This window comes from Phalacrocorax aristotelis, chromosome 2 (genome assembly GCF_949628215.1).
Source record: "Phalacrocorax aristotelis chromosome 2, bGulAri2.1, whole genome shotgun sequence".
Lineage (NCBI taxonomy): Eukaryota > Metazoa > Chordata > Aves > Suliformes > Phalacrocoracidae > Phalacrocorax > Phalacrocorax aristotelis.
Window position 1 is genome coordinate 34,597,365 of NC_134277.1, and position 17,497 is coordinate 34,614,861.

The window sequence follows — 17,497 nt, forward strand, 5'->3', positions numbered from 1 at the left end:
TTCACCTGTTCAAACTTACTTTCAGGATTCTGCAACAAAACAAAGTGGAAATTTCAGAGCACATTCTTGTGAGGAGGCCTGGCTTCCCCAGCAAGCTCCACAGACAGCCCTCTTCTTAATAGTGAGTTCATTCTGTTTCAGGAAGAAATATAAGCAAATTACTTCCGCTTATGAACACACTAAAAGGAGTGTACATTCATCTTTCTAATACACAGAACTTTTAAATGAAGAAAAATGTGCGAAAAGGCATTGCTTGTTTCCCTAGTATTAACAAAAACATGATCTTTCACCCTGTGGCCATCTTCCTCTTCTTTTCTTTGCCTTGCAAAAGCAAAATAAAATCAATGCAAGATTCCAGTGGACAATATAATTTTCCTTTCTTTATTTTGTTTAAAAATATATACTGTAAGTTAAAAAAAATAGATTATATATATATATACACATTGGCAACAAATATAAAATTTGTACTTTCCGTACTAAGAATAATCACAGGTTATTTAAAGAACAATTTTCCATACTGATTCTAGACATTTATTAACAGCAGAACTATCAAGAACAATGGTTATCACCCGTGCTGGACCAACATTTTCTTTACATATTTACAGCTGTTCTAGGACTTCTCCAGAGAATTTAATAGACCAGTTAGTGTTTCACACTCATATGCACAATACCATTTTCTACATGGTCTTCCTAGGAGGGGCGGGAATCCAGCCCCTTTACTCTCCATTGTATTGTCTTTCACAGGCAATTTTCATAGCTACAACACAAAAAGAACAAAACAGCAAAGCTTTGTATTCCTATTTGGTTCAGCTGTCCATAGCTGAACAAGCTATTAGCTGATGAAAAAGCAGGATCACTGAGTTGAGCTGGGAACATAGTATTGCCATCTGCAGTTCTAAACAATAGCCTTTATTATTTAGTAGATCATTATTGGCTAGATCACTTAGTGAGTACAGAAGTACTTTAGGAATAAGTCTTCAAATTAAGCTCAACAAAACAGAGTTGGTGCTTTGGAGCTGCTTAGTATTTGCTTTTCACAGAGCTTAGGTTTACAGGAAGAATTTGTGACAATCAGTCATTTTCACAAAAAAAAAAAAAAAAACCAAACCAAAAAACTTAAGAGACACTTGCCCACCTCTTCCATTTTTTCTGGCCACAGTAGGAGGAAGGATGGCTGAGTCCTCCTTCCCTTTTCTTCCCTGGGCGATTCCATGAAGACCACCCCTCAACCTGCAGCTTGCTCTTGGCATCTGACCTGCTGCCTGGAGACTGGCTTGGCCCTTTACTTTAAAACAAATTTCCTTTTCCTTCCCTAAACCTCTGCTTTAGGAAAAAAAAGCCAAGTGAAACCTAAGCAACTGAACCATTGCCTAAACTCAGCTGGAGGACTGGAACGTATGTGGGGGAATAATTTGCCTTTTTTCTCCTGCCTTGACAGCTATTAATTTAGAAATATGTCACTGTGCTGTGCTAATAAATGGCATGGAGCTGAGATGCCTCTGTACTGTAAACAAGAGGAATGGCTTCCAACTTCATTGAAAAAAACAGCATTTTTGCTGTGAGTGACAGCTCGATTTTCCTTACCACTGTCCACTGTGGAAGGTGTCTGCCCCATTCAGCTGCAGCTACACCCAAGGGAACCATTTTTCCCGCTTTCATGGGTAAGTGGAATCATCAAGCAATCAGTGTGCTCACAAGTTTTTCATTTGCTTGTTTGCTTAAGAAACATACCTATTCAGGGGTTAGAAGGGTGGTGAGAACGTTTTTTTCTGCCTCCGGGTACAAAGGGAAATGGAACTGGCTGACACTGCTCTTTTCCCCAGGCTACACAAAGAAATTGGGAAACCTAGAAACAGAGGGTCATTTAAGGCAAAGACCAGGGCCTGGTATTTTTCCTTGTCTCCTCCCGAGGAGTTGTTAATCTCATCCCACTTCAGAGAAAGAAGGTATGTGTGCAGGCTCATGGGAAAGCTGTTCTCTTGACAGGGTGGGAGGAAAGCAGAAAAGGTCAAGAACAGTGTGTTTACCAAAGCCATGTGCTCCTAGCTGAGTGTTGCCGCTGAGTGCAGCTGCTTCCACTCTCAGTTGGCATTTTGTGGTTTTGAATACTAGAGCACTAAATAAAATATGGGGCTTTAATACCTTTTTTTTTTTTTAATATATCCAGTGTGGGCTGCTAAAGTAAACAGAATGTTGCACGAGTGCACATTTCATTCATGTGAGCAGAAGCTTAAGGCAAAAATGGGGAGCTCAATTAGCAACCAAAGCCCACAGTCAAAGACCCTGGAGTACAGCACAACTGCAGACAGATATAAATTCCCTTTTAAAGAAATATACTTGGAGGACCAGATGCATAGTTCTGCAAGCTAAGGAGAGCACTGACTCACTAAGTCAATATTTGCTAAATCTACTGGGCCAAATTCAACTCTCATTCAGGACAGAAACAACTTGGCTGTTGTTTCACAGCAATGAAAGGGCCTGGCCATGAGAGTAATGGGCAGCAGCCTCTGCTCCCTGACCACTTCTCTTCCCAAGTTCCTGATCACTGGCCACCTTCTCTGGACGGATTGTCCTTCAGACAGCTTTGGGCACCTTGTCCTTTATATTTGGTAGAATCACACACCTAGGAATGGGTGCTTCTGGTAGCTTTTTCCCCTTTTTTGACTAGTAGTTCAGTCCTGTATTTTTCTGTTGTTATTATTAAGATATTACTTTCTTTTTCAATAGGGTATGCAGTAAACACATTTACTAAAGGTAAGAAATTTAGACGCACAAAAAAAAGGATGGAAGCAGAGACCTGTTTTCAAAAGCAGGAGTAAGTTGAATTGCTTAGCTGTTTCAGCCAGGTTAACAAAATTTTAAAAATTAAAAAAAAAAAAACAAGAAGAAGAAGAAAGTGACTTAACAGGGCCTTAAGTAAGGAAGCATGGCCTGCCAGGATGCATGAAGAATAGCTGGTGAGAGAGCACGGTGAAGCTGAAAGATTTGCTCAGTAATCTGCTCTGGTATCTCAGCACTTAGGGAGCAAAAAAGTATTTCCCTGCAGTTTTAAGCAAGGAGATGGTGTGTGATCTGAAGCAACAGATGGTCTCTGCACTTAAGTACAGATAACAAAAGAATGTCATTTTGTATTTTCTCTGCAGCTCTTTTTAAAACTGCATGGGGCAAGAGATAAAGTAGGTGTTAGCACCTGAAACAACTGGGAGCTCTGATAATCTAACTTCTTTTTCTCCACCTTTCCTTGATCAGCAATGACAATGACTGTTCTGTGGTCTGAATTCCTCATTCTATTCAAAATCACGAGCAAGTTCACCAAAGCCAGATAACTTGCACGCATGCTAATTCAGTTATTCCCTGATGCTAAAGGGGTTTTGGTGAGTGAGCTTTCCTATTCCTGGAGCAAGTGCTCTTCCCTCAGCCTCCTTCCTGAGCTATGCATGTTTTGGGAAAGCTTAATGAAAGTAGAAAGGAAAGCAGGTTGGAGGAAAGGGGAGGGGAAGAAAAATGCATAAATGTTAAATCACAATACATCCCTCCTTAGTAGAGACAACAGCAGAAGCACAGGTTCTAGACTGAAATGCTACTACTTTGGGGTTCTCCTGAAAGAATTTGGCTTTGTCTTGTCAACTGCAAGTGATGGCAGAACATCAGTTTTGTTTTTAACTGGTTGTCCTGAGTATTTGCTGATGTTTCTGAATTAATGTTGCTCAAAGGTGCTCAGAAGGACTTTAAGCTTTTAGATCTACCACTTAACTAAAAATATACTTAAAATCTTCTGTTTAAAGTAAATAAATAAAATAAAGTTGTTTAACCTGCAGCTATTATTCAGTCTGTATGTTCTGTATTTATAGTTACTCATTTACTGAAAGATTTTCATTGGCAGTATCTAAGCAGAGTTCTTTTTAGAACATGTGACTAATAAATTGCTCTGTAAATAAATGAATCGAAAAAGCACCCCACTGTTAACTTTTTTTGAGAAAAAAATAGTTATCACCCATAGTCTTCATACAGTAAAGTAGAAGAAAATGACCAACAGAAGTGGGTATGAACTGTCTACAGCCCTTGTACCTACAAAGCCACTTCCTTGTTTACCTGTTTAGTAACAACAGAGTAGAAATAAGCAAATGATCAGAGGGATGGGCAATGTATACCAAGAAGGCTTCCTGAATTTTTCTGAACTTCTCCTCAGCAGAATCTAGACAAATTTCCTGGAATTTAAAAAAAAACACACCAAAAACAAACCAACCCTGTTGAGTCACATCAACACACCAACAAACGAGTCAAACCCAATTGCCTTTGACCATTAAATTGTGTCTCTCTTCCACTGTCCAAAAAAGACAGTAGAAGCTGTTTTGGAAGGACTGAACAGCACCCACCTATTTTTTCCAGGTGCCAATTAACGGCTCAATTCCTGTTTTCTGAGAAAGGGAGATGAATTTTATCCCAGCTGAGGACAAAAGAATCCTGACTTTTTTTTTTCTAGGCTACCCTGCACCCATTGGCTTGGCATCAAGGGTTTTGGCACTAATTAAAATTATGTATTAAATATTTTGATTTTAATATCTCATTGAAAACAGTGTAAACCTAGGCCCCACAGGCTGAACTAATCTGTGCATAGTTCTGTTTTTAAAACTGATCTCCACCTAGATCAGTCAATCAGAAACAGTTCATTTTGGAAACTACATTACAGAATTCAAGTTATATTTGTTGACCTCACTAGTTTAATCTCCCACTCTTTTCTTATTTACACAGTAGCCATTAGCAAGCTCCGGCAATCTGTAGCTGAGAACCATGGGCCTAGACCCAGCATCAACTCAGGTAAAACAAATTGCATTCTGTCTTGCTCTGCAAGCATCACTGAAACACAAACATCAGCAGTTCGGTTTCCCATGAGAATTTCCCAACAACTATCTTCATAGCTATTCTTCTTCCTCCATTGTGGAGAAAGCACTTGCCCGTAACACCTCCATGCAGTTCACAAGAATCAACGTTCCAGTTAACTCTCGCCAGTGTTTTGTTACTGGGTTTTTCATTTTATCCAAGGCTGATTGCAGGTCTTGTAAGACATCCCTGTAACTGTCTCCGTAATGGGCACCCCACGTGTAGAGAAAGTCATATGCAGGTTTCCACATCATCTGCAAATAAAGGAGGAAAAAAAAAATTTTAGTTGCAGAAGTTGAATTACTGGGCAAAAAAATCTAAATCATTCCAATAGTAGAAAAGTCATAGAAAAGAAAAAAGAAAATAAGTTTTTGATCCCTAGCCTCACTGAAATGCTTTATCATAAAAGCCATGTTCATATAAAAAGTTCAGTAATCTGTGAAACTCTCAAATTCTTAGAGGGCTAGATAATGGAAAGACAAATTCTTCATTCTGATGACTATCACCATGTCAAAGCACACGAGTGGAAGGAAAACACTTTTCCCCTTGGTCATTTTTGCAATGCATATGCCCAACTGTTCGGAGTTTGACTGTGCTTCTGATGGTTAGTGCCTCCCTTTGTCTCATTAATCAATATCCCACTGTCCCCCTACTTAGCCTGGAACTTTCAAACATGCTTCTTATCTTTACAAAAATGTTTTCTGGTAGCAGCAGCAGGAAGACGATCTATATATAAAATCTCTGTTTAAAAAAAGGAAGAAGAAAAAAAAAACCTCAAACACGCCAAAAGTAGGAGAGTCAAAAGGTTTTATAATTAAATTACTAAATCAGGACATGCAATTTTAGAAGTGTTCTGCAAGAAACAAAGAAAATTAAAAGACAGGTTACCAATGTTCCTTATTTTAAAATACAGTATGTTTATGGCAAACAAATATGAAGCAGATCCTTAGCAGGTAAGATTAATTAGCAGGCAACATTAATTAAGCATGATTCAGATACCAAGCTGGACTTACACCTTTCAAACTGCTGATGTCCAGAGTAGGCTTGCTTAGTTTAAAAACAAAAAGGTTTTTTGTCCAGCTGCTGCTTTTCCAAATTTAGCTTGGGCTATCCACTTTCTAGTTTTCCACTCCTCATGGCAATGAAGGTTTTGCAAACATCAACTGAGTTAGCACTTGCAGGGATGATACCCAAAGCTACAAAGAAACCCATAAAAGGTACTAGCATTTGCCGTTTTAACAGAAACACATTAAAAGCATATGGACTGATGTGTGCACATTTATATATATACAGAAGTGATCAGGAAGTCTCTTAATTCTAAAAGTTTTCTTGGTTTTGAAGGATAATTCAGGATAAAGTTCCTTACTTCCTCAATATAATCCTATAAATTTACAAATGATACACAATGTAAAGCTCTACTTCCTTGATTTAAGCTTTATTTACTTGATCCCTTGAGGAACTGAGTAGCAGGGGAATTCCTTTGCTCTGAGTTCTGAGCTTTTCTCCACATTTGGGCTAAGAACTCCCAGCTTACCCACCGACTGACTCTACCGTAGTTTCTGTAAACATCTGCTTCAACTCACGCTGCCTCTCTCCCCCATCCCCAAATGGAAAAACCCATCAAACTCATATCCCCAGTAGCGTGTCTCAGCCTGATTAGTCTGGTTTCTGCTTTTAGTTTAAGATAAAGTGCCTATGCTTTCAGTGAAGTTTCTGATTTTAGGTCTACAGGAGGGAAGGGTATCATCATTTACCCAAAATTAATGGTGCCTACTTCTCGCCTTAAGCAAGTCTATCTTAAGACATAAGCATGAGGTTAAGTAAGAAGGAAGGAAAAGTAATTTGGTGGTAGGTGAGAAGAATGACAGTGATAAATTCTTTCCTTTTATTAGACAGGCTATATTTAAAAAAAGTGTGTAATGTAGTACTGTAAATACTAGATATTAAAACATATTTTAATGAAATAAAGCAGCTCACCATTGTTGTATTTATGCTGAGAACAGAAAGTTTCTGTATTCCTATTTCTAGCTTGATAACCAAGGGAGCCAACAAGAGAAGCTGGGATTTCCTGGTGTTCTACTGATGGCTATGCCTTTTCTCTGTCTCCTGCTTCCTTTCCTTAAATTCCTGCTGGACCAGGCTATTTGAAGGATTGGAGTACAGCCTTCTGTCTTCACCAGTATTTAAAATGACAGTGAGTATGAAAAGGTGCTATGCTTTGACTTATACTGAAGGTCAGTCTGACACTGTGCAATCAGAGAATTGGCTGAAATATGCCTAAAATACAAACCCTGCTTTCCTCTACTCTGCCACAACTTTTTTTTTTTTTTTTGCCTGTGATGAAGGAAAGAAAAAAAAAAAAGGGGAGTGGGGGAAGAGAGAAAATCAAAAGATTTATAAACTGGCCGTCAGTAGCGCATGATTAATTCAGCAGTAATCTGCCTTCTCACCACACTGAACTAACATTGCAAACCAGGCTTCTAAGGCAGGTCCTTCTTGACATCCACATATAATGCAATGGCTGAACTGAATTACATTTGACATTCCTGAATTATATCAAAGCAGATTTTCAGGCAAAATAGTAAATCACTGCAGCATGCTGGGCAAGTCTCATCTCAGCTGCGTGTGTGAGTTTTCCCTCTACTCCCTCTGCCTCTGCTGAGTAGGTAATAATGATACCTACATCCTCTGTAAAGTGATTTGGAATTTACTGATGAAAAGTACTTCAAAATCTAGGCACCAATTGTATGTACCTCAAGTTGCCTCTGTGATCATCTGGAAGAAGATTTCTCCCACTAAGAAAAATATTAAGTTTAAAAGCAGAAACATTTTTCAACCAATCAATTCCCTTGATGGTAGAACAGTCCTTGATGGGTAATGAATTGGTTAATATTTTTAGATAATCCTCAATAATTAGTCAAAACTTATTACTCCCCCATCTTTGCTTGGTTTCCTGTTTTCACCCCAACAACTACTATCAATGAAGAAGTTTTTCCATTAGAAAACTCCAGGCTGGGATAAGATTATTTTAATCAGTGTTCTCTTATACCTGCTAAGTAAATGCGATGGTCAGCAATCATTCTGAAATTAGTCAGACTAATGCTAACTTTGTAACAATGCTGGGGACATCTCCACACAGGTATAAATTTACACTGCATTAGCTACATTTGTTTTGTGGCCCTGCTGAACAACATTCACAAAACTTTATAAATAGAATATAGCTTTCTGTATGTAGAGGTTCAATTCACCAGAGCACTGAGAAGGTCAGAAGAAAGCACTGAAATGCAGTAGAAAGTACTGAAATTTAAGGTTAGATTCACAGGACAGTGAGGATGGCGAGTGTTCACATGAGACACCAGTGCTAGAAACGTGGTGTGGTTTGTCCACCACTGTTGCAAAGCTCACACAAAACCAATAAATACCCCATGGGCCCACCCTATGCCTTGAGAAACAACATAAAAATAAAGCAAATTTCTGATGTTTGATTGCTTGGTGAATGTTCTCTTTTAAAATAGAACATACTTTATTATTGGCTTTTTTATGATTAATTCGACTGTACTACCTTCTGGCAGCAGACACTGTCACTGAAAGGCAGAATTTTGTAGGTGGTTTATTGCAAAAATAATGTAAAAAACTCTTGAAAATAAAAGAATATGGTGTATGAGGCAGAAGATGGGCTTCATGGGAATAGACACCCATTTAAAACAAAGTAAATATATATTTTATACATTTTAATATATAAAAATAAACAGGCATGGTGCTGGAAAAAGAGTTTTAAGACTGTTTTAGTTCTGCTGTCTGTTAGCAAAGAAACTGTTTCCAAATATCATGGAGACCAGCAGAGTCACACATTGTTCAGGCCTATAATTCCTTCTGTAGAAAGCTGGGGTTTTGTCAGGCAAACACAGAAAGATTAGTAAGTAAAACAAAACCTAGGAAGTTAGACAAAGCACTGCATAACAGTAAAAAAAAATCCAACGGAAATGACAAGCATTCACATTCTGTTTGATTTTAGTATTTTAGAATAAGCTAGTACAAAAGCAGAGCCAATAACAGGGTGATGTTTTCCCTGAAAAAGAGTAATAGACTAGGGATGGGTAGAGCTGAGAGTTTTATGAGAAAAAAAATTAAGGAGGAAGGTGCATCAGAGCACAAGTAATGTACCCAGATCAACTTAAAAAAAAAAAAAAAAAAAAAACACAAAAAACCCCACCCCACAAAATAGCTCAAAGACAAAATCAAGATCAGAAAATGAGGCAGTGCTTGCAAACAGAAATGATAGAGATAATTTTGCAGAAAAGTGCAGAACCGTGTAAGGAAATGTGTGGAATTTTGGTCAAATGTTGACTGGGGAGGGAGGGTAGCGCATTCAAAAGGAATAAGAGGTGGTGGTTCATGATTAGGGCAGAAATCTCTTTACAGCTGTCACCAGGCAGATAGAACTGAAGTGAAAGACTCACTGGATTCAGACTGTGGAAAGAAGGATATGTGTGTCAGGGAACAGGAAGACTCAGCTACAGGGAAAGAAAAAGGAAGAAAAAATATATCTTGAGAAGTTGTGAACCTGTGAATGGGAAATAGCGAGTCCTTTGGTACCAAGAGATGGGAGAGAAGGAATTCAGGCTGGATCATGTGCATTACGTGCAATGATCAGGGGACTAACACAAGCAGAGGGAGAGTTGAGCCTGAATGTAAGCACTCAAGGCAGAAAGGTCAGCTTGAGCATCATTCAGCAATGTTTATAAAAGAGGATGTTCATGGTAAAATCCATTCTGGGACCTAGAAGTCATTGGAACATAACTCGGTGGGAAACAGTGGCTCTACTGCATGTTCACTGTTAAAGTAGGAGGAACAGTTTGCAGGAAGCAACTTGGCTGCCTAGACAAAGGTGCCAGGAGCATAGGGTGGCCCTTGGCTCAGAGGCATGGACAAGGGCCTACCCTCAGTCTTGTGACATAGCTGACATTGCATGGATGCCATGGGTACCTCTGGGCACCTCAAATAGCATGAGAGCATGAGAGGTCAATAATAAATAATTATTATGGAATTATATATAATTAATATATATTATTGTATCATTTTAATTAATAAATAATATATTACATAAAATTTTATGTGACTTGTTAATAATTAATATAATTATATATATAATTAGACACCTACATTGCTCCTTAGGTGTATATGCACTGAAACACATCAGAGAATATGGCTTGACTTTTATTTAGAACTCATACTTCTGTATAAGCAGAGTGCTTTACAAAGGAGAACAAATAGCATGACCTGCCCGACAAACTATGAAATTAAAACATATATTTGCCATGTTCATATAATACAACAGAAGTGGAATTGGTATCAGAGCTTCCAACCTCTTGTCAAGCTACTTAAGCTAAATGATGACAAATATTACACAGGCACAGATGAGAAAAGTGTCAATGGTGGAGCTAAGCTTCCTTTCAGTGGGAAGAGAAAAAGCTGTGCTGAAGGTGATTTGAAGTGGCTCCTGCAAGGACTGGATGGTCTTCCTCACTGTGTCTGAAATGACAGCAGAGGAGTGAGTAAGATTAACAAGTGGGCAGGATAACTAGGAGGAACTGAAAGTGACCCGTGGGGTAGGAGTAAAGAGCTGAAACTCAAGAGAGAGACCAGGACCTCCACAGCAAATTAATCTGCAAAATAACACTGAGCAAACAGCCTCAAAGGAATATGTAGGTAATTGCAAGCAAAAGTTGGTGAGAATTCCTTGCATCGAAGGGCTTGCAAATTAAATGAGGCGGCCAAACTGCAAAAAAAAAGAAGCGCACAAAGCAAGGAAGAAGAAATGTCCCTGGCTGAGTTTGTGCAGATGAGCAAGGGCGCACACACTCTTACACCAGAGCCTTACCTCCAGAGCTACTGTACCATTTTTCCCTTGGTGGGGTACTTCATAAGCCTCGATTTGCTGCTTTGTGAGTCGGGCTAGCTTCTCTGCAAGCTCCCGCCAGTATTTGCCAAGCTTGACAGCTGAAGTCAAAATGATGGTGTCCTGGGTAAGACGTGCCACTAATCCCTGGCAATCTATTTTCAAAAGTGCCTGCAACAATCATTTTCATTAGTGTTCCTTCACCAGCCATTACAAACAGAACATTATCATTTGTTTTTATAGCACTAATCTGCATTTTAAGCAGGCAAGAAGGCTTTTTTCTATTTTGTGTTCTTACAAATATGTAACATTTTTCCTACAAAAAGGTGTTGCCAACAGTTTCATAGGAAAACTGCCCACAAGCCTAAGAAAAAATTAAGCTGGCATTCACCTACTTCAGCATTCCACTGTCACATGGATCTTGCCAAACTTATGGATACCGAAGGAAAAATATGCTTCTCCAACAAAAATATTTGGGACATGAAATTTAGCTTCTTAAAAGTATGACATGAAACTTAAAAATTAAGTTAGAGCACCATTATACTAAGGTGTGGCCCTTCATCTACTGCTTTTCCAGAAAACCACTGATCACATTAGCCAGCACCTTTTGATTTACTCCCCCCACAGAACTGATAATTTGTTGACCATTAAGCAGAAATGCAAGCATAAAACTCTTGCCTCCCCCATGCCAAATGAGCTTTTAATAAAAGCAAATTAAAATGGTTCCTGGAGTGAAACCCTGAAATGCAGATATGTTGCATTCTCCTTTCTGTATTTGTTTGGATAAGAGCTAATGAGAAAAATAGGTGGGTTTTTTTCTTCTCCTCAAATTAACAGCAAAATGTTCCATTGAAAATGTTGACATTTTCAGTGAAAGATCAAGAACAAAATCCAGAAGTTTTCCTTGGTTTTTAGATACTGATTTTTAATAAAATATCAAGCATTTCTGCAGAAATCAGACATTTATGTGATTTAATTGTAAAACACTTTTCCATTAAAGTCCTCATTGCAAACAGTTGAAATTTTGGTAGGCAAAATGATTGTCTAATGTAACTAACCAGAAAATACTCAACACAGATCCCAAACTCCCTCATACCAGTGTCTCTCTAGAAGGAGGTAACTGAAGTCACAGTAGTGAGAAACAGACTACAGTGTACAGTACCAAATTCCCCTACATTTTGGCAAAGTGGAGACAAAGTGGTTCAGTTTGTCTTTGCTCTGATAATCAAGAACCTTATTAAACGTAAAAATGGGAGATTAATTAAAACAAATAACCAGTAAATTCTACCCAAAAGTGACATGGATGATATCTAGCTTTAGAGATATGTATTGGTACTTCAGAGCTCAAAATCATATACATCTCAACAAAATGGGACATCTTGTGAATCTAATTATGCCCCACCTTTTGCCTGTTCCGTAGTGAACTCTGTTTCACTGTATTCAATGAAAAGTTTGGATCATTTTCATCTTTAACTCCTGCTTCACTTTTTGTAGAGAGACACGGCAAACTAAACTGTACTTCATACTTTCTTGGTGTTATTCCACACAGTTTAATTCAGTCTTAAGAGTTGTAAGTGGACATTTCTACCAAAATTTTCTGATTCCTGCTGAAACTGCTTCCAGCACTTCAAAGGCAATAGAGTAGTTATGAGAAGTAAACCCTGTTAAGGTTTGCAATTCAGGATAGTCAAAAGGCTTTAGATGAAAGGCTACTATGTGAATCTTTAAACACCCGTTCTTATAATACAGTATTTTCATATAAGAAATTTAATTCTTTTCTGACCCTAAATAGGCTGGTAGACTTTTCAGTCAGAGCCAAGGACTATATTGAGTAATAATTAATTCCAAATTAATTTCCACACAGATCCGTAAGTAAATTAAGATGGTTAACAATGCAACCTATTACCTGGAAGCATTTAGAATAAAACCATTTTAGATTCACATGTAACAGTATTGAATCACATAGAAGTTGTCCAGTGGCTTACAAATGAGGCCCATGAAAATATGTGCTGAAATACTTGCAATATTGTCCTTAGGTCACTACAAGATTGACTATGAAGTTGATGTGGATAGAAAATCTTGTCTTCAATATGTGGGTCAGGATTTCCTTGCTTTAAAAATACGAAGCAAACTTAGACATGCACCTTAGGGTACACAAGATACATAAATAATGGAGTTTCCGCACTATAAGGTTACTACATCCTTCACAATGGGAATTTGAATTGCTCAAGGAAGTAATTTACAATGATGGCTTCTATGACAAAACACAAAACTACTTCAATCACGGCCATTTAAAAACAAAAAAGTCAACTCAGTCAACCTACAAAGGCTCCTGGAACATTTAGAGAATGCTGTGTTAGAATTAATTCATCAAAGTATTGATTTTCATGACAGTCTGGATGTATTTTTGATCTATAGGTGTCTACATATTTTAGTAATATGTTCAGGTATGTAAAGGTTCCCACAAGGATGCACGATTATGTTTTCTCATTCACGCATTACTATTGAGTAGTTTCTTGGCAATGCATTCCCAATAACCAAGTTAGTTCATGCAATACTTACAACAATGAGCTCATAAAGAAACAGTCTTTTTTTTTTGTTAGCATGGCAGTCTTCCTTCATCCTCTTCACAACATGCGCAACTCTCTCTGATTCTTTATCAGCATGTGCCTCATTAAAGTCATCCAAAGACATGTGTGAATATCCTAGCACCTCAGCCAAAGCTCTCCAGTCATAAACACTCTCTGATACTGTAGACAGAACTACTGAGTAGATGTAAGTCAGTTTTTTGAATGGTAATGCAATTTGTTCAACAAGATCCCTGGTTGTTAGCTCACTATCAGCAGTGTCCATAGCTTGTTCTTTGGAAATCACTTTTACGTTTTTGCAATGTACAAGACCAATCTTTCTTCTGAGAATGCCTACATACCACTCCTTTATTTTAGTTTGTCCAATGGCTTTTACTTTATCTTCACCAAGAAGTGCTATTGTGTCCCCTTTAAAATATTCTAACAAATAGTCAATCTTATTTTGACGTAACACAGTTTTCAAAGCCACTCCATAAGTATTAACATTCAATGATTTATTTTGAAACTTTGGATATTTAACTGTTGGTATTAAAAGCAAAGGTGCAGACTTGATTTCTTTGCGGTTTTGAAAGTGCCTTGGCCTACTGATAATTCCACTTAATTTTGGAGCTGGATCAGGAGTTGTAACATGGAACTGCATTACTTGGCTAGTTTTTAAGACTTTAATCTGAACAAGGAAAACAAACAAATGCATCTCCCTACATCCAAGCATGGAAAACAGGAATTGTTGGCGGACCATTTCACCAGTTTTCAGCTCCTCCTCTTTAATATTTTTGCTTTGGTCTTCCATTTTCACTTCAAAATCTGGGTCACAGGATACCAAAGAAATGTTTAGATCTTGTGGCTTTTCAAGCAGAAATGTATGTTTTCCCCACAGCTGAAACACAACAGGAGGCATTTTTTTCCCCCCTTTTTTTATATCACAAATTGTGAGTTTTCCTGGAATGTAGTTATGACCAAAAACTATAAAAACTGTGGTAAAAGTTGGGTGAATATATTTGGGACCATAAATTCCAACTGAGACCATTCTATGAACATAGTCCCAGACAGTAGTTGCTGGAGGCTGGATTTTGTTTGCTTGTACAGCAATCACTGCATACATCACGTGACTTAGGTCCGTTAGCTTCACTTGTACAGTATCTTGGTAAGTGTAGCAATTCTCTAGCTTCTTAAAAGGTCCTTCTTTACTGGGGCTGTAAAAACACACAATATCACTCATAACTTGGCTGAGTGGATCATTCTTCACTTTAGCTGCAACTTTCACCTCTAGGAAAATGGCTTCCCTTGTGTTGAGGTTGCTTAGCGTAAGTTCTATGAGAGGACTTATGGTGCTAGACAGCTCATTGTTAAATGATGATGGAGGGTCAAGGATAGCCTTTAAACCAACTTCTTGGAATTCCCCAGGTAATACATGACCCACTGGGACATGAATGTTAATATCTGAGTCAGGTAGCTGTACTGAACCCCCTTCATGACTCAGTTTACAAACAACATGAATGTCTGTAGCTTGTGTTTGTGCCCATCCAGGACTATGGCTCATGGCTTCTAAATCTAGGCAAGATCGGGTGAGTTGTCGGTGACTCAGCCAAGCCATCTTGTAGGCTTCACGGTCATTTTGAAGCCATGTCATATCTGAAGCTATAGTCTTTGGAGGTGTTATCTTGTGAGGATTAAATCTTCGGTTATCAACAATATCCAGGAAGTCAGAGACACTCTTGGAACGTCCAGATCTTCTTGCTGAAGTCTTTCTTAGAAGACAATCTATATCTAGCTCATCACCTGAGGAAGCCAAAGAATCGCTGTTGCTAGAAACTTTAGAGAACAAATAGGGTTTTTCTTTTAAGATTGAAAGGTATTTATTATTTTCATTTCTATTTGAAGCAGCTATGTCATGTATGAAAGGGTTGGAGGCTGACAGTTCATTCCAGAAAGGATTAGTGTTGGAAACAGCATGGACATGCTTGAATATATCAGACCAGTCAATATCCAAATCCAATTTGCTTTCATTGACATCTGTTCAAAGAAAAAACAGAAGCATTTCCTAAAGCACAGAGACTTGAGACATTCTGTTCATTTCTAACTGTTAGTCTCTTAAGCTAACAGGTGACTAAATTTATCCTCCTAAAATACATATAGATCATTTATATATTTCTCCTTCAGGTTTTTAAAGAGTATCAGTATTGATTTCTAAGTAGCATTAATAATCTTTGTTAATAGAAAGAGTGCTAACAAACTGGTGCTTGAAGGATGTCAAGAATCTTCTGCGAGGTGCTAATCGTTATCAACTCCTATGACTATTAATTGGCATTGACTATGCCAAGGTCCCATAAGGTTTAAACCCTTATGTTCCAGTAATCTTTGGCCTTCTACAAAATGTCATGGATTTCTTTCCTTTGTGTCTAGCTCTCTGCAAATATTAAACAACTACCATTTCATTTTTCAAACACCATAAACAGTAAAAATAAATGTATTGTTCAGGATTCCTTCTCATGCTAGTGCACATGCATCTAATTGGCAACGGCACTCTGACACTCTCAGTGTGTGTAGAATTTGTTATACTAGTTTTCCATTAAAAAATTCATTGGTATAAATTATGAGGTGTTGCAAAATTTGAAATTTGGAGACAATTGGTTTTTGTGGCTATTAATTTTTCTAAGATTGCACTTAAATAGACAAATAGGGTTATATAAGTGATATTTCAATATGCTTTCTAATAAAAATAGTCATTATTAACATTAATGTCTATTTGTTCTGAAGACAAGATGTCCTTATATTTTATATTAATAACTGTTCACAGAAGCTGGTTCATAGGTTAAGACTCACACTTCTTGCAACAGATAAAGTATCTGCAACTTTTTGTGCTGAGAGTTTCTATTACTTCAGTCTGCCATTATTTTTCTATATACAGAGGTTACACCATACCTTTTTTGTACCTCCTTGCAAAGAATTTTAATTTTGGGATGGAAAATTCAGCATTTCTATTCTTTCAGCATATCAATATTCTTCATTATTACACTTTCCATAGTACCTTCCATCCCCAAGTTTACTAATTATTGCTCAATTGCAAGAATGACAGTGCATTCAGCCACAAAAAAAGAAAAAAAATATTGAAATACTAGTACTTTTTGTTTAATTTGTCATTAATTGTGACAAAAAGCCAAAACCATGAAGTTTTTCCACCGTTCCAGAAAAATCTCAGTTTGGAAAGACCAAAGTGGAATTTACCTGCTTCCCAGCTGCCCATCTGCAAGGTTCTAGCATTGTCTTGACAAGGGCCTTCCAGGTGAGCTGCCAGCAGGAAGGAGTGAGCCCAGGGACATTCTCCTCCCCCTCGGGCACCCACCCTTGGCCAGGGCCACCAGATGGGGCTGGGTTGCTCAAGCACCAGCTGAAAAGTCCTTTTTTCTGCCTACAGGCAAAAGCTTTCTTGTGCTGTGATGCTATTACAGCCAGATCATTATTATCTATTAAAAAATAAATTTATTAATCCCAAAAGAAACATTAGGGTATTTTTTTTTGTCTGTTTCCCCATCCTAAAGGGCATGTTTCTACTGGAAAAGTCTGAGCAGAAAATTCTGGCAGAGCCTGAGTCATCAGTGACAAGTGTCACTAGACACTTTCTCATGCCAAGGTAACGGCACAGATTACTGGGGTGCAGGAGGTTAGCAAGGAAATAATTCCTGCTCCCCAACTGACACAGCAAGTGCCAGGCTCACCATTAGTCACACCTGCTGCTGGACAAAAGGCTAAGAGAATGCCTACCTTGTGGAGGGGAATGTTTTCTTAACTTTTGGGTTAAAATAGCAAGAAGATTAAATCAACTTTGCTGCGACTCCAGTTTTCAAATTGGGCTAACTCCAAAATTATCTGCCTTCCTGGTTCTTAAAACCCTAAATTAATGTAGTTTGACTAAGAATTCCCTCTTCTCTTCCCTCTCTTGCCTCCCAGTAAATATACCCTAAAAAGCATTTGTTCACATAAGGTTAATGATTCCAGCTCTTCCTCCCAAACTGCCTGAACCACATTTGCTATGGGAGGGGACAGAGGTCTTCTCTTTTATGCCAGCAAATTTCTTCTAGGGGATCTTGTGACAGCCTCTTGTGTTCTGACTCCAGGGACATCTACAATG

At 38.1% G+C, this 17,497-nt stretch overlaps 1 protein-coding gene across 2 annotated transcripts in view; it reads right to left on the bottom strand.

Annotated features, from left to right (window-relative positions):
- Window positions 1–2,156: 2,156 nt before the first annotated feature.
- Window positions 2,157–17,497, bottom strand: part of MACC1 (MET transcriptional regulator MACC1) — a 35,041-nt gene continuing 19,700 nt past the window's right edge. Inside the window, exons 3-5 of one of the 2 annotated variants that reach the window (XM_075082987.1) lie at window positions 13,343–15,381; window positions 10,763–10,951; window positions 2,157–5,135 (exon numbers count right to left, since the gene is read on the bottom strand). In XM_075082987.1, the coding sequence (XP_074939088.1) occupies window positions 4,920–5,135; window positions 10,763–10,951; window positions 13,343–15,381 (2,444 nt within the window). In that variant the 3' untranslated portion in view covers window positions 2,157–4,919. Of the gene's footprint in view, window positions 5,136–10,086; window positions 10,414–10,762; window positions 10,952–13,342; window positions 15,382–17,497 lie in introns of those variants that run through there. The other variant, XM_075082990.1, reaches the window with a different exon arrangement.